At 42.4% G+C, this 22,257-nt stretch overlaps 1 protein-coding gene across 1 annotated transcript in view; it reads right to left on the bottom strand.

Annotated features, from left to right (window-relative positions):
- The window catches only part of prex1 (phosphatidylinositol-3,4,5-trisphosphate-dependent Rac exchange factor 1), a 109,262-nt gene that overhangs the window by 39,141 nt on the left and 47,864 nt on the right, over nucleotides 1-22,257 (bottom strand). The window contains exons 11-15 of the mRNA XM_065020664.1: nucleotides 15,020-15,120; nucleotides 8,826-8,929; nucleotides 6,420-6,469; nucleotides 3,122-3,197; nucleotides 2,945-3,017 (exon numbers count right to left, since the gene is read on the bottom strand). Of these exons, the coding sequence (XP_064876736.1) occupies nucleotides 2,945-3,017; nucleotides 3,122-3,197; nucleotides 6,420-6,469; nucleotides 8,826-8,929; nucleotides 15,020-15,120 (404 nt within the window). The remainder of the gene's footprint in view (nucleotides 1-2,944; nucleotides 3,018-3,121; nucleotides 3,198-6,419; nucleotides 6,470-8,825; nucleotides 8,930-15,019; nucleotides 15,121-22,257) is intronic.

Here is a 22,257-nt window from a genome sequence, read left to right as displayed (position 1 = left end):
ATGACAATGCCACCAGTCATACTGCTCGTTCTGTGTGTGATTTCCTGCCATGGCCAGCGAAGAGCCGTGATCTCAATCCCATTGAGCACATCTGGGATCTGTTGGATCGGAGGGTGAGGGCTAGGGCCATTCCCCCCAGAAATATCCAGGAACTTGCAGGTGCCTTGGTGGAAGAGTGGGGTAACATCTCACACCAAGAACTAGCAAATCTGGTGCAGTCCATGAGGAGGAGATGCACTGCAGTACTTAATGCAGCTGGTGGCCACAGCTGTTGACCCCCCCCTTTGTTCAGAGAGACATTATTCCATTTCTGTTAGTCACGTCTATGGAACTTGTTCAGTTTATGTCTCAGTTGTTGAATCTTTATTCGTTCAGACAAATATTTACACATGTTAAGTTTGCTGAAAATAAACACAGTTGACAGTGAGAGGACGTTTCTTTTTTTGCTGAGTTTATAAGTGTGTGTGTGTGTATATGCGTAGGACGTATAGTAGATTGTGCTGGTTTGAGGGCATTCAAAGTTCACAAGGATATAGCTGGCAAACTATGGAAGGTCTAGCCTAGTTCAAATCAGAATGAGCCCTGCACTCACCATTGTTTCACTGGTGAGCAGAACATTCAGTCTGGTTTAACCAGGCTAAGGAAGACCTTTAAGAGTTTTCCGTGGTTCAATTCTGCGACCCAGACTGCGACCGTGGAAATGCCAAGGAACACTGCAAATACTGTTGATGTTGACAACAGTGTGGTCTGATTGTGGTTTATGGTCATTGGACTTGAATCCATCGTATGGATGTGGGAAAACTTTCTACAGTCGTGGCCAACAGTTTTGAGAATGACACAAATATTAATTTCCATAAAGTATGCTGCTTCAGTGTCTTTAGATATTTTTGTCAGATGTTACTATGGAATACTGAAGTATAATTACAAGCATTTCATAAGTGTCAAAGGCTTTTATTGACAATTACATGAAGTTGATGCAAAGAGTCAATATTTGCAGTGTTGACCCTTCTTTTTCAAGACCTCTGCAATCCACCCTGGCATGCTGTAAATTAACTTCTGGGCCACACTGATGGCAGCCCATTCTTGCATAATCAATGCTTGGAGTTTGTCAGAATTTGTGGGGTTTTGTTTGTCCACCCGCCTCTTGAGGATTGACCACAAGTTCTCAATGTTTTGTTCCCCGAGCCACTTAGTTATCACTTTTGCCATATGGTAAGGTGCTCAGTCATGCTGGAAAAAGCATTGTTCGTCACCAAACTGATCCTGGATGGTTGGGAGAAGTTGCTCTCGGAGGATGTGTTGGTACCATTCTATATTCATGGCTGTGTTCTTAGGAAAATTGTGAGTGAGCCCACTTCCTTTGGCTGAGAAGCAACCCCACACATGAATGGTCTCAGGATGCTTTACTGTTGGCATGACACAGGACTGATGGTAGCGCTCACCTCGTCTTCTCCGAAAAAGCTTTTTTCCGGATGCCCCAAACAATCGGAAAGGGGATTAGTCAGAGAAAATTACTTTACCCCAGTCCTCAGCAGTCCAATCTCTGTACCTTTTGCAGAATATCAGTCTGTCCTTGATGTTTTTCCTGGAGAGAAGTGGCTTCTTTGCTGCCCTTCTTGACACCAGGCCATCCTCCAAAAGCCTTCGCCTCACTGTACGTGCAGATGCACTCAACTGCCTGCTGCCATTCCTGAGCAAGCTCTCTACTGGTGGTGCCCCGATCGCGGGGAAGGAGACGGTCCTGGCGCTTGCTGGACTTTCTTGGGTGCCCTAAAGCCTTCTTCACAACAATTGAACCGCTCTCCTTGAGGTTCTTGATGATGCGATAAATGGTTGATTTAGGTGCAATCTTACTGGCAGCAATATCCTTGCCTGTGAAGCCCTTTTTTTTGTGCAAAGCAATGATGACGGCACGCGTTTCCTTGCAGGTAACCATGGTTGACAGAAGAACAATGATTCCAAGCACCACCCTCCTTTTGAAGCTTCCAGTCTGTTATTCGAACTCAATCAGCTTGACAGAGTGATCTCCAGCCTTGTCCTCGTCAACACTCACAGCTGTGTTAGTGAGAGAATCACTGACATGAGCTGGTCCTTTTGTGACAGGGCTGAAATGCAGTGGAAATGTTTTTTTGGGGGGGGGGGGGTTCAGTTCATTTGCATGGCAAAGAGGGACTTTGCAATTAATTGCAATTCATCTGATCACTTTTCATAACATTCTGGAGTATGCAAATTGCCATCATACAAACTGAGGCAGCAGACTTTGTGAAAATGTATATTTGTGTCATTCTAAAAACCTTTGGCCACGACTGTACGTGTACCGACTGACTGTCATAATTTGGGCACGTGGAATTTTCACTTCCTCAATGCATGACTAAGTGAGAATTTGACATAAGTGGAAGTTAAGGTTCGTCCCAAAGTTAATAGGAACACCTTTCAAGTGACAGTTACAGTATGACAGTTAGGAAAAATGCAATAATCGAGTGTTACTGGTTTACAAGAAAACAACCGTACAGGAATGACAACTGACGCCTACTGTGTGAGGAAGGAAATGGTTAACGTGGAATGTTATGTTTTGAATACAACATGATTAATAACCGAATCTAATAACAAGGAGTAGTATTATGTACTCTGGCGAAAATCAGAGAAACACTTGAACCCAAGCAACAGAAACTTCATGCAAAAGTGGTCAAATAAGGACTAGTTTTGCAGACCCAATTTTCCTTGTGGCTGTAAAAGCATTGTAGCAAGGTGTGTGTGTGTGTGTATATACAGTGTATCACTCAGTGATGTGTAACATGTGTTGGCATAAATTAATTCTATGAAATTATGTTGCAGTCCCCGACCATCGGCTCAGGGGAATTATAAGCCCGATGACAAATGTTACGCAATATCCCCGATGTACTGTATGTCATTCAGTCACGTGACGCGTGTGTGCTGCACTGACCGTGGTGCATGAAGCCATTGTTGCACAGTCCAACCCCCAACGTCACCGCATCCTCACGTGTGGAACAGTCACCCTGGGAAACAGAATGGAGGTACAAATCAAGCTTAGACTTGTTGTTTTCACCTCCACTCCAGTGTGTGTGTGTGTTGCGTGTGCTCCTGTGTGTGTACACTGTACCTGTGACAGAAGCCAGTCAACCAGTTTGCTGGCAGGCACCACAGACTTGAAGGTTTTTAAATGGTGGTCTCTGTCCCTGCAAGGGAGAATGAGACAGAGGGAATAAGGATATGGTTTCAAAGCTAAATGCATCAAAAACACATTCAAGCAAGCAGGTGCACACAAAAGACATTTCCCAGAACCTTAAAGATGTTATTAAATGACATGAAGAAAATGACATTATGCCTTATAGAAACAGTTTTTTTTAAACATTTGAAATAACTTTAACTAAAATAGGAATAACTTACACCACCACCATTTTCTATTCAGAGGTATCGAAAAATACATAATATAAAAACAGTTTCCTACAGCACCTTCACAAGGTCCTTTGCTGTTGTTCTGGGATTGATTTGATTCTGTCTCTAGGAGACAGAATGAGTCTCCTTCCTGAGCGGTATGATGGCTGCGTGGTCCAATGGTGTTTATACTTGCGTACTATTGTTTGTAAAGATTAACGTGGCACCTTCAGGCATTTAGAAATTGCTCCCAAGGATGAACCAGACTTGTGGAGGTCTACAATTCTTTTTCTGAGGTCTTGGCTGATTTCTATTGATTTTCCCATGATGTCAAGCAAAGAGGCACTGCGTTTGAAGGTAGGCCTTGAAATACATCCACAGGTACACCTCCAATTGACTCAAATGATGTCAATTAGCCTATCAGAAGATTCTAAAGCCATGACATCATTTTCTGGAATTTTCCAAACTGTTTAAAGGCACTGTCAACTTAGTGTATGTAAACGTCTGACCCACTGGAATTGAAATAGTCTGTCTGTTAACAATTGTTGGAAAAATAACTTGTGTCCTGCACAAAGTAGATGTCCTAACAGACTTGCCAAAACTATAGTTTGTTAACAAGACATTTGTGGAGTGGTTGAAACACTTAGGTTGGAGTCATTAAAACCCGTTTACATCATCTTACGACTTCAACAGTACCTTCCAAAATCTCCTGTGTGTTTCTATGGGCAGGTAACTTTTTCTAACACAGAGCATGAGCATTAGCAGTAGCTTTTGAGCATCTCATTTGAGTCTGTTCAATCTAGCCTAGAAGCAGCTACAGTTACAATGTCGGCACAATGATATTATGATACAGTGAATTATAAGTGAAATCATTCGTCTGTAAACAATTGTATTGTATCATGCACAGAGTAGATTTCCTAACCGACTTGCCAAAACTATAGTTTGTTGAGAAGAAATTTGTGGAGTTGTTGAAAAACAAGTTTTAATGACTCCAACCTAAGTGTATGTAAACTTCTGACTTCAACTGTAGTAGTACACTTATCATAGTTGGGATTTAGTCCAGAGAAACTTGAAAATTTATCCAGTTTGCCAATAAGGGCCTTCAAGTTTGAAGATTTAGGACTCAAATGAAAACTTGAATGATCGGCGTTCATTGATACTTTTCTATGTACTCCATACATTCTTTGGCCCTTAAAATCTTATGTCATTAGATGTTTATAGTTATCAGTTCAATGGCCATAATAAATATGGCAACCTTGTTTTACACCTCTTGACAATTCAAAGTTCAGAGAACTTACGTTTTTTTATTTATTTTACATGACTTTCACCCATTTTATGAGAGATAATCCAAAATTGAAAAAAAAAATCCAGATTTACTGAAGGCTTTCTCTGAGAAGTGACCTTTATTTTAACATAGGATTGTTTTACACGAGTTTTGCCCATCTTATTGAGAGAATCTCCAAAGTTGGAAGAATCCGGGCACATTAAGATTCTAGACATACCGTATCAAAGGATTCTCAAAATCTGCTATAACAATTATTCCTGGTTTCCTTGTATTCTCAATAGTTTTCAATTATTTCTAGTAGTTGTCTAATGTCTCCAGTAGATCTTCCCTTCACGAATCGCGTCTGATTGCTTTGAATAATGTCCGGTAATGTCCAATGCATACAGCACCTGTTGTGTTGTTGACACACAAGTGTTGTGTGAAAGCTCAGGTCAGTGGGTGTACTACCAGTGACATTTATTTCGAGTTGCTGTGAACTTCTAGGGAATGACTGCCTGAATTGCATAGGAGATGGTAAAAGCTGATCCCTAGACTGATTTAGGATCAGGTATTTCTTCATCCCCCTAAAAGGATAAGATTAGGATTTGGGGTAGAGAAATAAAGATAGCTTTTTGTCACATAAATCTGCAGTTAGTGGTAACTCCTACTATCTAAACTAGGCTCTTCTTGTAGAGGAAGCAGATAAGCGAATCAGGAAGCTCTGAAAATAAATTGGATGGTTGGGTCACGTGAACGGCGGAACGTTTGGAGAACATTATCATTGTGTTTGCCTGTGAATCTCAATGTGGTGAATTATGTACAGGGTGTATCTCTACTGCCCTACTGTATGAATGATGGCACACTGACCCAAATGGGATATTAAATGAGAGTGAGGTGCTTTGTCACTCACAGGTACTATAATGATCATACAGCTGCGTGGTCCTGTTCAGTCGGTCACACCGTTGCACAATGTTTTGCAATGGAAAACAAAAATCTGTGTCCGTAATTAAAACCTTGTACGACCCAGTTAACGATAGCCATTCAGAACTGGCAGGCTGGTAATCACAAAACTACATTGCAAATACCAAACGCGTCCAACAGTGTTACATAATGTGAGAGTGGCAGGCCGACATTTTTATCAGTGTGATTTTTTCCAAACCCCTGATGTTTTGTCTGAAATGACAGCACACCCTGGCAACAACAATCAGTGCCCCAGAGCAAAAGGGAAAGGCGTTGGCACTGTGTGTGTGTCTTGATTTGCTTGACGTCCTTTCTCCAATTCCAGTGCTACTGGTGAAGGTGACTTGTGGGGTAAAATTAAGATTGATGGAGTGCTGTGTTTGTCAAGGGAGGTGGGACGGGAGAGTAAATGAGTGCGTGGGTTGGGTGTGCGTGCTGATTATGTACTTCAACAAAAAAATCATGTTAAATACATTTGTCTGACTCAGCAAGGCCGACGTTCAGGTTTGCTTACACGCGACAGCCGCCCTCTCAGAACTGTTTACGAAACTTCAAACGGGCAACTCCAAGCTGAAGGCTGACACATTAACCCACAGCAGCGGACAGAACGAGATGCGGACGGTTGCCAGATTAGGCGCGGGGAGGGAAAGGTGTGAATGGCAGCAGCACTCATGTTTGTTCAGTCATTCATAGATGGCGGCGTGGGCTGAATATGAATCCTGTATGAATATGCATACGGATGCACCTGGACAGAGGGGGAGAAGGAGGAGGAGAAAGGGGGAGGAGGAGGAATACCTACTTGACAACAGGGGTGAACAGGCTGTGAAGGCGACAGTAGAGCCTCACACCCTACGGGAAGAAGAGAGAGAACGAGATTTGATTCACTGTATCCTCAACGGGAAAGCCTCAAACTCAGGGGTAATTCCACAATAAAGAAAAAGCCCAGAATGAGTAGGTGTGTCCAAACTTTTGACTGGTACTGTAAGTCTAATGTTTTCTTAGTCTCCCATTGACGTCAATGCATGACTATGTGACCATTTTACTTAAGAGACAGTTAGGATTAACCCAGAGATTGCAAAAGCAGAAGCAGTTCTGTAGTATGTCGGCTAGAGACATCTGCCGGAAGTTGACTTCTTAAAAGAGGTAATCAGTACATACATTTTTGGACTTTTAAATGAATGATATATAGCCATTGATTCTTGAATAATATAACTTATGAATGCCTAATAAACTTAGTTCAACTGTCTTATCATCATAACCCAACATATAAGTCTTTCACACCATTGTTTGTAAATAATGCAATAGTAAACAAACACTGTTTAGCTTCAAAACATGGTTTTGGATAAAACTACCATTTTGATCTCAAGTGCATCCATAGCTTGATCTATAGATTTGAGAGTGGTTACATTTCTCTAGCCCCATCCCTTAGCTGTTTACCAGTTTAAGTGGGGGGGGGGGGGGGGGGATGACAGCTTTGTTGTTTTTCTAATTGCAGATTGCCTGTTCGAAGTGATAGTTCACACCAAACAAATGTGAGTCAGTCAGATATGTTCAGACATCAAAAGTATCACTCAGCTCTGATTTCATGCCCTCCTCAAGTCCTACATCTCAGAACGACTTTGCAGATTTCTCTACATCTATGGCTATCGCTGCTAAGTGCACTATTGCTGTTTTTCCATTTGATATTTCAACAGGCTTGGAGTCCATTTAAATTTAAAATGAGATAGAGGATTCCACATTTTTCTCATAGGATTTGAAGTAGAATTGACCCAAACCCTCATATATACTTTCTGAAGGCACTGTATTCACACCCCTGGACTTTTTCCACATTTTGTTGTGTTACAGGCTGAATTTAAAGTGGATTAAATTGAGATGTTTTTGTCGCTGGCCTACACACAATACCCCAGAATGTCAAAGTGGAAATACGTTAAGACATTTCATCAAAAATGAAAAGCTGAAATGTCTAAAATGTGCTTAACAAGTCACATACGTTGCATGGTCTCGGTGTGCAATAATAGTGTTTAACATGATTTTTGAATGACTAACTCATCTCTGTACCCCACAACAATATCTGTAAGGTCCCTCAGTCGAGCAGTGAATTTCAATTCAACCACAAAGACCAGGGAGGTTTTCCAATGCCTTTTAAAGAAGGGCACCTATTGGTAGATGGGTAAAAAAACAAAAAACAAAACACTGAATATCCCTTTGAGCCTGGAGAAGTTCATTACAGTTGGGATGGTGTATCAATACATCCAGTCACTACAAAGATACAGGCGTCCTTCCTAACTCAGTTGCTGGAGAGGAAGAAAACGGCTCAGGGATTTCACCATGAGGCCAATGGTGACTAAAACAGTTGCTCAAAGTTTAATGGCTGTGATAGGAGAAAACAGAGGATAGATCAATAACATTGAAGTTACTACATAATATTAACCTAATTGATAAGAGTGAAAAGAAGGCACTTATATTCCAAAACATGCATCCTGTTTGAAACAAGGCACTAAAGTAATACAGCAACAATAAAAATGTGGCAAAGCAATTAACTTTATGTCCTGAATACAAAGTGTTTGGTTTGGGGCAAATCCAATATAACAGGACTGCCCATATTTTCAAGCATAGTAGGGGCTGCACCATGTTATGGATATGCTTGTAATCGTTAAGGACTAGTGAGTTTTTCAAGATAAAAAAGAAACAGAATGGAGCTAAGCACAGGCAAAATCCTAGAGGAAAACCTGGTTCAATCTACTTTCCACCAGACACTGGGAGATTAATTCACCTTTCAGCAGGACAATAACCTAAAACACGAGGCCAAATATACACGAGTTGCTTACCAAGAAGACGGTGAATGTTGATGAGTGTCCGAGTTCCAGTTTTGACTTAAATCTACTTGAAATTGTATAGCAAGACCTGAAAATGGTTGTCTCGCAAAGATCAACAACCAATTTGAAAGCGCTTTAATTTAATTTAGAAAAGATTAACGGGCAAAAGACTCACAGCTGTAATCACTCAGGGCTGTGAATACTTATGTCCATTTGATATTTATGCATTTCATTTTCAATACATTTGCAAAAATGTCAAAAATCATGTTCACTCATTATGGGATATTGTGTGTAGATTAGGGACACAAAATATTTCTGTGCAACAAGATAATGTGGAATAATTCAAGGAGTACGAATACTTTCGAAGGCACTGTAGATAGATACGGTACCTTTGACATAATGTCCTCCATCTCGCTCCTGGCCTTATAGGTGCCGTCGTCGTAGCGGAAACGGTACAACACCTGCTCATTCTTGAACTGGTGCTTGTCGGACACTGAAATGTCAAGAAAGAAATAAGGAAGAAAGTGAGATGTCAACAACTGATTGGTGTAATAGTTAAACATTCATCTCTATCACACTTAATTTAACCAGTAGGGTTGTTGTTGAGTATAGATAAACACTTACAGAACATCCACTGAGCCAGTGCAAGGGGAGACCCGTTGAGGTCAAAGGGGAAAACACAGGGGGAAATCGGTGTGCGGTTTTGAGATGCTGAGACTCGACACACACAGAGCTACCAATGACCAAAGCATGTATCTCTCGCTCTCCTGCCCCTCTGCTGTCACGCTGAATCTCAGTCACCATTACCTGTCCCCCATCGCCTCCCCCCTTAAGGTCAGTGCCTAATGGGTGACAGCCCTGTCCCCCGGAGGGCCAAAGCCATCACCGTCAGTGGCCTCCGCAATCCAACAACCCCCCCCCCCTAATCCAGTCAGTGTTGTCTGTGGGCCTACTGAGCCACCGTAGGCGGTGTCAGAAATATGCAGGGGTCGCTCAGTTTCGGAGTGAGACGGCTTTCAAAATTCAAGTCTGTTATTGCCTTAGACAATTATTTTCTGTTTTCAATGCATAAAATTGGGCGATTCTCACGGAATCTCGGTTTCAAAGATTTCAAACATGAATTCTTTAAAAAGACTTGCATCAACAAGTCTTTTTATGGCTGATCTCTCATTACCGCAACACCTTCCGAAATCTACAACCTAATATTTTTGATATGGCATTGAAACCTGACATATTTTCATAATGACGTGGCACACCTGAAAGAACACAACCTATAGATTCTGCACATGCATTTCAAAGCAAATCACCATTTTCCCCATTCATTAGATGAACATTAAATGAACACCTGTTGCGCTAATGATACACAGGTTTCGGAAAGGAGGTTGATGATTTCGGTAATGACAGTAAGTATATTAAGACTGAGGTCGGGATAAAAAAAAATACGTAACATTTCATGTTGAAAATAAATGAGATAACATTGGCACAATCATGGATTCAAGTTCAATCAATTTCATTTCGCAGTGCTTCAAAAAGTACATGACATAACGTAGGCTAAAAACAGAGAACGTAAACAACACTGAACACAGTTTCAGCTGCTCAAAAGAGACTTTTGGCATCTGGTATGCTGGTACCACAGGACACAATTCTATCAGCCAGGTTTTTCCATCAGGAGCACCCTTTCCATGGGACGCCTCCGTGAAATTCCAGGTTACAAGCTTAAATCCTCGCACGAATGGCACTGTTGAGGCTCGGTAAAAGTTGCTTCCATTCCAATATTGAGATGTGGGCCAATCTGAAGATGAAGTGGATGATCCTGGCATTTGGTTGGTCCTCTCATATGCTCCTCAGTACTGGGTCAAGGTGAGCCCACGTGGCTGTGGCGGCGTGCTGAAGACAGGCTGACAGCGATGGAAAGGACTCCACCCTGCCCCCACCGAGATAAATAACTCCCGACCGGAGGGTCCCCTGCTGGTTTCCACCTCCAAAGTGAGTTTATTTTATTTCCCTGGTGTATTTACAAACGTAGTTCTCACTGTAGTCTGTGTGAACCATTACGTCATTCTGGGTCAGGGTCTCGATCAACTCAGTCTTTTCAAACTGGTGCTTGATGTTACAAATTTGTCTGGAGAAGTTTGAGAGGTGGTCCTGTTTGAGGTCCACCAGCTTTTCAATGGAGGTATGCCTCTTCTCAAGAAACCCATTCCTCATTTCTTTCTCTTCAGTGGACCCATCTTTGCATTTCTCTGTTATTGGTACAGATTTAGTGACCCACTCCTCCCATACGATGAGGTTTCCTTTCGTTGAAGGATCCAGTGTTGTGTGAAATGTCTTATGCTTGAATTTGCTGTATGTCCTGTAAACGTCACCGTCACGACACACGCTGGCCTGTACAGTGTCCCTTGGAGATGATGTTTCTATGATCCCCAAGCTGGTGCAGCTTCTTCCTCTTCAAGCCAAAGTTCACACATATATGTTTTGAAGCACATGTTTCTCTGTCTGTGACTCTTCGCTGACCAATCCAAAATGGCTTGAGTTTAAAGAATTGAGCCTTGGAAAGGCTGTGCCTTGGATTTTCAGACAGAAATCTTCTATGAAGATTTGCCATTCGTTAAGGCTCTCTCTCTCTTACAGAATATCTGGCTCTTTTTCCGGAGTTCCCATTTATTACAGTGGAGACTTCATCTTGATGAAGGAAGTGGCTAACAAGTGTGCGCATTAGTCTTCTCTGGCTGTTATTGGGTAATGTTCTCTGAGGACCTCTCTTTGTAGTTTTCTGGACCAATCTGCCTTCCATGTTGACAATTACCTGCTTCCTCTTGGCCATCATCTCTAGTCTTTTCAGTTTTTTCTTCAAGGTTGACCAGCTCTTTGGTCCTCCCCAAAAGCTTCTCTTCTAAATATTGCAACTTTGACCTTGATTTTGATAGAAGAAAGAAGAAACTGGTCCTCTTTTTGGGTAATTCCTTCGGGGTAGATGTCTTCATTGGTCCTGGTGTCTGTCGAGATGTCTCTCTTCTTTTAGGAGTTGAGTTGATGGCAGGGACATTTACCTGCTGAGGTGAGAATGACTGGTCTCCTGGGGAGGCTGTGCCTTCTTCAAGATTTTGAATAACTTCATTTGCTTCTTGAACATGTTGAAGTGTATCTTCTTCCTGGCTTGATGGTGTCACGTCCAATTACAGCTTTTAGCTGTTTCTCCTGTAATACCTTTGAGTTTTCCCACCACTGTTTTGTCTTCTTTTCATGTTGCTTCTTTGTCAGATCTCGAGGTCTCTTGATTTTACAATTTTGCTGTAGTTTTTTTTACACCTGGAAATGGAAAGGAAGCATGAAATGAAATGAGCACGTCTCAAAACATGGGATCTTACCGTTATGGACACGTCATCCTATAGTAGAGACTGAATGACTTACTGATTGTGTGTGCGCGTGTGTGTAGACTTCCTAACACTGTAGGGTATTGACTTCCTATAGACACTGTATGAGGGAATAGGCTTCCTATATATATATGCTAATTACTCTTGCTGTAACCTCTCCAACCCCTGACCTCTCTCTCTCTCTCTCTCCTTCCTTCTGTACTCTTCCAGCAGTTCTGGGTTGGTGCAAACCTTTTCTCGGAATTTTGTCAGGCTTCGCTAAAACTTTCTTTTTGTCACTTGCTGACTGTCTGCAATTAAAACGGGACATAAAGCAGAATATCAACAGTTAATAAATCATATTTAAATTAAATAGTTCATAATATATATATTTAAAAAATAGTCTATGATTAAATTCTCTATACCGAAACAGAAGTTCTCTCTACCGCAACTGGCCTTAAATAGCAGCGGTAAGTGAGAATGGTGTTGCGGAGGATGACAAACCTTAGCATGTTTGCTAGCAATAGAGAAGCCATGACAACACATTTTTACTCATTGTACACAAGACATTAATGAAGTATATTTTCATAGAACATTTTACACGTAACATTTTTCTAAATGTGGAAAACTACCTGTATCTGTAATGATAATCAATAGTGTCGTGTACGCAGCCTGTCAAGGAGAATGTCTAACCTTTAACTGGAGAAACATAAAGACATCTGCTTACCTGGTAGCCATCTTGAAGGTACTGGCAGATGTGTTGCTTCATTCAAATTCAAACTTTATTTTAAATTGTGTGTGTGTGTGTGTGTGTGTGTGTGTAAACAGTCCGTCAAAAAATGTTGCGGGGGATGAGATCAGTCATGGACACTTTTCCAAAATGTTTTAAATATTATTACAAATTATTATTATACATGAAAATTCAGGTCATTTTTCTGTCATTTGAAAACATCTAGTAGAACATCCATTTATTTATGTTTTAATATTTTTATTTGAGTCTGTTTAAATTACAACATAACATTCAGACAGAGCTGGACGTGTCGCGGTAATGAGAATTTCAGCAGAAAATTCATTCCCATCTTGGTGCAACACTATCTTTATTATGATATTTTGTTATATTACTAAATTACATGTTTTATATTTAAAATCATTATTGCCATGGTATTTCAAATGGTTTAAGAATGTATATAGTAGGAGGAAGAGAGAGAGCAAGAGCCAAAGACAAAGAGAACAGGAGAAAGAGAGCGAGAGACATACAGAGACGGAGAAAGAGTGAGAGAAAAAGAGAACCGGAGAAGGAGAGCTAGAAGACAGATAGAGACGGAGGGAGAAATAGCAAGAGAAAAAGAGAACCGGAGAAGGAGAGCTAAAGACAGATAGAGACGGAGAGGGAGAAAGAGCGAGAGAAAAAGAGAACCGGAGAAGGAGAGCGAGAGACAGATAGAGACGGAGAGGGAGAAAGAGCGAGAGAAAAAGAGAACCGGAGAAGGAGAGCGAGAGACTGAGAGGGAGAAAGAGCGAGAGAAAAAGAGAACCGGAGAAGGAGAGCTAGAGACAGATAGAGACGGAGAAAGAGCGAGAGAAAAAGAGAACCGGAGAAGGAGAGCTAGAGACAGATAGAGACGGAGAGGGAGAAATAGCGAGAGAAAAAGAGAACCGGAGAAGGAGAGCTAGAGACAGATAGAGACGGAGAGGGAGAAATAGCGAGAGAAAAAGAGAACCGGAGAAGGAGAGCTAGAGACAGATAGAGACGGAGAGGGAGAAATAGCGAGAGAAAAAGAGAACCGGAGAAGGAGAGCTAAAGACAGATAGAGACGGAGAGGGAGAAAGAGCGAGAGAAAAAGAGAACCGGAGAAGGAGAGCGAGAGACGGAGAGGGAGAAAGAGCGAGAGAAAAAGAGAACCGGAGAAGGAGAGCTAGAGACAGAGAGACGGAGAGGGAGAAAGAGCGAGAGAAAAAGAGAACCGGAGAAGGAGAGCTAGAGACAGATAGAGACGGAGAGGGAGAAAGAGCGAGAGAAAAAGAGAACCGGAGAAGGAGAGCTAGAGACAGATAGAGACGGAGAGGGAGAAATAGCGAGAGAAAAAGAGAACCGGAGAAGGAGAGCTAAAGACAGATAGAGACGGAGAGGGAGAAATAGCGAGAGAAAAAGAGAACCGGAGAAGGAGAGCTAAAGACAGATAGAGACGGAGAGGGAGAAAGAGCGAGAGAAAAAGAGAACCGGAGAAGGAGAGCTAGAGACAGATAGAGACGGAGAGGGAGAAATAGCGAGAGAAAATGAGAACCGGAGAAGGAGAGCTAGAGACAGATAGAGACGGAGAGGGAGAAATAGCGAGAGAAAATGAGAACCGGAGAAGGAGAGCTAAAGACAGATAGAGACGGAGAGGGAGAAATAGCGAGAGAAAAAGAGAACCGGAGAAGGAGAGCTAGAGACAGATAGAGACGGAGAGGGAGAAATAGCGAGAGAAAATGAGAACCGGAGAAGGAGAGCTAAAGACAGATAGAGACGGAGAGGGAGAAAGAGCGAGAGAAAAAGAGAACCGGAGAAGGAGAGCTAGAGACAGATAGAGACGGAGAGGGAGAAAGAGCGAGAGAAAAAGAGAACCGGAGAAGGAGAGCTAGAGACAGATAGAGACGGAGAGGGAGAAAGAGCGAGAGAAAAAGAGAACCGGAGAAGGAGAGCTAGAGACAGATAGAGACGGAGAGGGAGAAAGAGCGAGAGAAAAAGAGAACCGGAGAAGGAGAGCTAAAGACAGATAGAGACGGAGAGGGAGAAAGAGCGAGAGAAAAAGAGAACCGGAGAAGGAGAGCTAGAGACAGAGACGGAGAGGGAGAAAGAGCGAGAGAAAAAGAGAACCGGAGAAGGAGAGCTAAAGACAGAGAGACGGAGAGGGAGAAAGAGCGAGAGAAAAAGAGAACCGGAGAAGGAGAGCGAGAGACGGAGAGGGAGAAAGAGCGAGAGAAAAAGAGAACCGGAGAAGGAGAGCTAAAGACAGATAGAGACGGAGAGGGAGAAAGAGCGAGAGAAAAAGAGAACCGGAGAAGGAGAGCTAGAGACAGATAGAGACGGAGAGGGAGAAAGAGCGAGAGACAGATACAGAGATGGAGAGGGAGAAAGAGAGCTAGAGACAGATACAGAGACGGAGACAGAGCGAGAAACAGATACAGAGTAAGGGAGAAAGTCAGAAATAATGACCGGATGATATGAAGGACAGAGACTGTTCTCTCACCGTGGTGGATGATGCCATTCTCCAGCAAAGCTTGACCCAGGTTGACCCCCTCATCTGGCTTGCTGATCTCTCCACTATCTATCAGCCATGACACAAACTCACTGTGGGGAAACAGACAATATATATATGTATATATATTAGTGAAATCAAATATAAATGCAACATTTAGAGTTTTAGTCCCATGTTTTATGAGCTGAAATAAAAGATCCCCATATATTTTCCATGCGCACAAAAAGCTTATTTGTCTCAAATTGTATATTTGCCAAGATAATCCATCTACCTGACAGGTGTGGCAAATCAAGAAGCTGATTAAACAGCATGATCATTACACAGGTGCACCTTTCTGGGAACAATAAAATTCCACTCTAAAATGTGCACAACAATGCCACAGATGTTTCAAGTATTGATGGAGCGTGCAATTGCATTGCTGACTGCAGGAATGTCCAACAGAGCTGTTGGCAGATACATTTATATTACATTCTCTACCATAAGCCGCCGCCAACGTCATTTTAGAGAATTTGGCAGTACATCCAACCGGCCTCACAACCGCAGACCGCATGTATGGTGTCGTGTGGGCGAGCGGTTTGCTGATGTCAGCGTTGTGGACAGAGTGCCCATGATGGCGGTGAAGTTATGTATGGGCAAGTATAAGCTACGGACAACGAGCACAATTGCATTTTATCGATGGCAATTTGAATGCACAGAAATATCGTGTCGAGATCCTGAGGCCCATTGTGAGGTCAATTTCCTTTTGAAAGGTATCGGAGACCAACAGATGCATATCTGTATTCCCAGTCATGTGAAACCCATAGATTAGGACCTTATTTATTTATTTCAATTGACTAATTTCCTCATATGAACTGTAACTCAGTAAACTATTTAAAATTGTTGCACGTTGGGTTTATATCTGTTCAGTAGATAGATTGAAAATCTTTTAAATGACGTATGTTATCTGTTGAAAGTGAGTGCATACTTTCTTTGTGAACAGTATGTGGCCCCAGCAGGAAACAACCCAAGCCACACAGGTCTAAAAAGTTCTGTTAAAAAAAATACTAAAATCACAAGGAATTCAGCAAAACAATTGCAGAATTTAGGAAATCTGTTCACCGATTATTCCCACAAAAAAAAAAAAAAAAAAAGTGATTTGTGTCTCAATGTTGCCAAAATCCATCTCGCTCCATCTTCTCCCACATTGGACTTCCTCTCATCACCATATTTGGTGGAGAGTGGAAATGCCAACTGGATGCTTCAGATTTATACATCCGGTGAAACATCTAGCTCGTTGTTCTGTCTGTGACGTAGCTATCAAAACAGTGTCATTCGTCAATATGGGTTCTTGCGACAATGGCCCCCGTGCATATTGGGTAGCCGGTGCTAATTGGGTAGCCACACAAGCTAGCTAGCCTTTTAGCTTCCCACATCGCCATGCGAAATAAAAATCAGATTTAAAATGAAATATGCCCTGGCAAATATTGTTATACTTGCCGGTGTAACATAATATATTATCCCAGTTTGACATGCTGCTTCAATATTATTCACTCCCTTATCAGCTAAAAATAGAAAATCATTTTTAGTCACGAAATAAAAGCACATGGCCACCTGTTTTTAGGCTTCCAAATAGCCTAGAATAACATTATTTCTAAACAAAATCCTTTTTGGAGGATTCTGATAAGGCTACAATGCTGTTTGGTTTATTGTTTGAAGATCCGCTGAGATTATAATATTTAGTTATCAATGCAACATAGGCTATTTGTTTAATGCCAAGCTAAACCAAGACAGCAATCTGGAATATAAAGTGATTTTGAAGTAGAGTAAATTCCCACATCACCATGTGAAATAATCTGATTTATAATGAAATAATGCGCCCTGGGAAATATTCTTACACTTGCCGGTGTAACCTACAACATTACCATAATTTGATGTTTCAAAGTATTCACTCCCATATCAGCTAAAAATAGAATATCATCATGTTTTGGTCACAGAGAAAAAGCACATCTCTTGCAGCTGTTTTTTTTACAAATAGCCTGGAATCAATTGTTATTACTTTTAAAACAAAATACATTTTTAGGGGAGTTCTAATAAGGCTACAATGTTGTTTGGTTTACTGTTTGAACATTCGCTAAGATTATATTTATTTATCAATGCAAAATAGGTTACTTTGATGCATGGCCTATAGATCAGATCAAGGAACCAAGTGAGCTTCATTGCCAAGGAATGATACGGTGCCTTACAATCTTCATGTGGCACGGGAATAGAATGTTGGAGCGCACCCTTTTGTGACGAAAAACGACATTGTGCTACGCTCTGTAGGGTCCGTCTCCGTAGGGTATAAATAGCCCTTTAAAGCCCTTTGTAACATAAGCTCTCCCAAAGCTACTTCTGCCTTCTCTCCCCTCCCTTTCACTCCTCTTCCTCGTCATCCCCCAACCCACATTTCCTCCCACTTTCTATCCCTCTGCTCCTTCTCCCTTGCTCCCCTCGTCTCCCCTCCCACCAGCCTTAAACCCCATCTTTCTCCATTTCTCCATCCATTTCTTTCATTTCTCGCTCCAAAAAGTGCCAATTCATGGCTTGTGTGGTGCCATTCATACAGAAGCTCTCTCACATAAATACAGATTCTCTCCTCAAAGTGTATTCTCCCTCTTCTGACACCAAGTGTTGGTCAAATGTTTGGAGAGGAGAAAATTACATTTCCCTCTGCTCAATCTTCCACGCCACTGAGCAAAATCAATTCCCCGGAGAACGAGGAACAGTGAATGTGAGCGTGTGTCTGATTGTGTGAATGTGTGTTAGAGCGAGCATTCCTGCGAAAGCAGGTTAAATGTTTGATTCCAATGTGTATGTTCATGCAAAATGTGTGCGTGTGTGTGTGCGTGCGTGCGTGTGTGTATGTGGGTCATTCCACCAATTCGGTGCCTTTTGAGATGTGTAACTTTGTAAAAAAAAAAAAAAAAAAAATTTTTTTTTAAAAAAGGTGTGATTTCAACAAACAAAAAAACCATAATAAAGAGCACATGTTCAACTTAAGAAAAAATGTTCTCCCATCAAGAGGTTAAATAAAATAAACGACTATAGTAAGTGCCTATTAAATGTCAAATTAAGTAACAGGTTGACGATTTCATAAAAATAAAAAAAAGTGCCATAAATCCCCTTGTGACAGGAAATAATGGAAGCTTGTGTACAACAGCCAGGGGCAATTGAATGCAAGCTTCACAAAAAACATGTCATTGGTCAAATATTTCTAGCCTGATTATGGGTTACAGGGTTGCCGTGTTACGATAGAGCCAATCAGTTTTCTACCACAAAACACCAGAAAAATGGCCAAAAAGAGTAGAACCAGCTCACCTACTTCTCAAATATGATTGAACTATTAGAACTATTATACTGAACAAAAACCTAAAACGCAACAATTTCAAAGATTTTACCGAGCTACAGTTCATAGAAGGAAATCAGTGAATTGGCATAAATTCATTAGGCCCTAATCTATGGATTTCACAACTAGACAGGGGTGCATCCATGGGTGGGCCTGGGAGGGCATAGTGAGTTGTCCTAAGTGCCCACTCCCTTACCCTATAATTCTGGATTTCTTTGTGACTAATTTGTATACAGGTAGACCAGAAAATCCACATCCCTGATTGGCAGATGAGTGGCAACTCTGATTAGAACACCTGCTGCTCATTTGTTGTTCTTTACAAATTCTGTTTTGAATTCAAATAAAAATGTTCCTACACACTGAAAGGCTGTAAAGCTGAACCATACAGGTACGCTATCCCTGATGCAATTATTATTATTATTTTTTTAAAGAAATAATTAAGTAAGCTTTATGCAACGTCTTTGAACGCAAAGCCATAACACCTTTTTGTTTGTCTGAATGTGTGGGTTTTACACACCAGCCAAGTTTCTGGGAGAGGGCGATTGATTCTCTTTTGAATGGGGCATAGACCCACACACTTTGGAGCCAGGCACACCTACTGGATAGCCAGGCCCAGCTAATCGGAAGTTTTTCCACCAATGGGCTTTATTACAGACGGAAATACTCCTCAGCACCACCCCTCCTCAGACAAAGCCGGATGTGGAGGTCCTGGGCTGACGGGGTTACACACGGTCTGCAGTTGTGAGGCCGGTTGGATGTACTGCCCAATTCTTTAAAACGACATTAGAGGTGGCTTATGGTAGAGAAATTAATATTCAATTCTCTGGAAAGAGCTCTGTTGGACATTCCTGCAGTCAGCATGCCGATTGCACACTCCCTCAAAACTTAAGGCATCTGTGGCAGTGTTGTGTGACAATACTGTACATTTTAGAGTGGGATTTTATTGTCCCCAGCACACATGCTGTTTAATCAGCTTCTTGATATGACACATCTGTCAGGTGGATGTATTAACAAATTTGTTAACAAATTTGTGCAGAACATTTGAGAGAAATAAGCTTTTTGTGAGTATAGAACATTTCTATTTAAAATATCAAAGGGACGCAAAAGGCCCTCATTTCGTGGAACGACCCATGTGTTTGCTCACGTGCTCTGGTGCGAAAGCAGCCTTGACGTGCGATTCCTGTGCATTTTTTTCATAATAAATGTGTTCATGAGCATTCCTGCGAAAGCAGGCCAAATGTGTGATTTCTGTGTGTGTGTTAATGCCAAAATGTATGTATGCATGTGTTCATGCAATGTGTGTGTTCATGCAATGTGTGTGTGGTCTTGTTCTATCCTCAGACCTGAAATCCCCCAAAGTCCCCACAAGGATAGTAAAACATGGAAAAGTATCACATCCCCACAAGCAGTTAAAGCTATTTTAAGTTTAGGCGTTAGGTTTAGGGTTAGGCGTTAGTGTTATCAAATCAAAGTTGTGGTCACGTACACAGATTTGCTGATTTTATCGCAAGTGCAGCGAAATGCTTGCGTTTCTAGCTCCAAAAGTGCAGTAATACCTACAGTAGCAATAAAAATACACACATAATCAAGACAAATAAAAAAATAAGTTAAATAAGATGAGCCATGACTAGAATACAGTATATACATATAAATTGAGTGAAACTGTATGTAAACATTGTTAATGTGACTATTGTTCAATGACTCTGTAAATAGAATGCTGCCCTAAGTTTCAGGGCAGGGTACTTGGCTGAGGCCGGATAGTGGCGGCTGTGGAACAGTCTGATAGTCCCAGCTTTGATGCACATGTACGGTCTCTGCCTTCTAGATGGTAGCGGGGTGAACAGGCCATGCTTCGGATAGCTGAGGTCCTTGATGATCTTCTTGGCCTTCCTGTGACACCGGGTGCTGTAGATGTTCTGAAGGTCAGTGTGCCCCCGGTGATGCTTTGGGCTGACTGCATCACCCTCTGTGGTTGCAGATGGTGCAATTGCCATACCAGACGGTGATACAGCCCGATAGGATGCTCTCAATAATGCATCTGATTAATTTTTATTTTGTGAGGGTCTTAGGGGACAAGACAAATTTATTCAACCTCCTGAGGTTGAAGAGGCCCTGCTGCGCCTTCTTCACCACGCTGTCTGTGTGAAGGGACCATTTCAGGTTGTCAGTGATGTGCACACAGACGAACTTGAAGCTTTTGACCCGCTCTATTGCAGCTCAGTCTCTGTGGGTGGGGTGCTCTCTCTGCGGACTCTTGTAGTCCACAATCAGCTCCTTCATTTTGTTGACTTTGAGGGAGAGGTTATTTTTCTTGCTACACTCCGCCAGGGCTCTCACCTCCTCCCTGTAGGCTGTCTCGTCATTGTTGGTAATCAGGCCTACCACTGTTGTATCATCAGCAAACTTGATGATTGAGCTGGAGACGTGGCCATGCATTCATGAGTGAACGAGGAGTACAGAAGGGGGCTGAGCATGCACCCGTGTGGCCCCCATGTTGAAGATCAGCGTGGCGGTGGTGTTGTTGCCTACCTTCACCACTTGGGGTCGGCCCATCAGAAAGTCCAGGACCCAGTTGCACAGGGAGTGGTTCAGATGCAGGGCCCTGAGCTTAATGATGAGCTTGGAGGGCACTATGGTGTTGGAAGACTGAGCTGTAGGAGATGAACAGCATTCTTACATAGGTATTTCTATTGTCCAGGTGGGATAGGGCAGTGTGCAGTACAGTGGCGATTGCGTCGTCCGTGGATCTGTTGAGGCAATATTCAAATTGTATTGGGTCTAGGGTGTCAGGTAGGGTGGAGGTGATATGGTCCTTAACTAGCCTCAAAGCACTTCATAATGACAAAATGCAACGGGTCTATAGTCATTTAGTTCAGTTAACTTCACTTTCTTGGGTACAGGAACAATGGACAGCTTGAAGCAAGTGAGGATAGCAGACTGGGATATGGAGAGATAGAGCATGTCCGTAAACGCTCAGGCAAGCTGGTCTGCACATGCTCAGAGGACGCGGCTTGGGATGCCGTCTGGGCTGGAAGCCTTGCGAGGATTAGCATGCTTAAATGACTTGCTCACGTCAGCCACGGAGAACGAGAGCACACAGTCCACATGAGCGTCAGGGGCCCACATCGGCGGCTCTAAGGTGTTTTCCTCGAAGCGGGCAAAAGGTATTTAGCTCGTCCGGGAGCGAGGTGTCCTCAACGTTGCTGGCTTTCCCTTTATAATCTGTGATCGTCTGAAGTCCCTGCCACATACGTCTCGTGTCTGAGTCATTGAATTGCAACTCCAGTTTGTCCCTGTACTGCTGTTTGTCCTCTTGGATTGCCTTACGGAGGTCGTAGCTGGTCTGTTTGTACACGTCCATGTTCCCAGTCACCTTGCCATGGTTAAATGCGGTGGTTTGCGCTTTCAGTTTTGTGTGAATGCTGCCATCTAGCCACAGATTTGGATTAGGATAAGTTCTAATCGTCACAGTGGGAACAACACCATCTATGCACTAGCTGATGAACCCAGTCACAGAGTCAGTGTATACGTCGATACTATTCTCAGAGGCGACCCGAAACATTTCCCAGTCCATGTGTTCAAAACAAGCTTGAAGCATAGATTTGGACTGGTCAGACCAACGTTAAAATTGTCCTTACCACAGGAGGGTCCCGTTAAAGTTCCTGCCTAGGTGGGGAGAAGTAGAATGGAGGCGTGGTCTGATTTGCCTAAGGGAGTGCGGGGGAGGGCCTTGCAGCCATCCTGGAAGGGAGAGTAGCAATGATCCAGAGTCAGTGTTGCATATGTAGCACAGGACATCCGCTGATAGAATTTTGGTTTCCTTCAAATTTCCTTTATTAAAGTCCCCAGCTACAATAAATGTCAC

Source organism: Oncorhynchus nerka, linkage group LG7 (assembly GCF_034236695.1).
Source record: "Oncorhynchus nerka isolate Pitt River linkage group LG7, Oner_Uvic_2.0, whole genome shotgun sequence".
NCBI classification, from domain to species: domain Eukaryota; kingdom Metazoa; phylum Chordata; class Actinopteri; order Salmoniformes; family Salmonidae; genus Oncorhynchus; species Oncorhynchus nerka.
The sequence above is the reverse complement of the archived record's forward strand: the minus strand, read 5'-3'. Positions and strand labels throughout refer to the sequence as shown.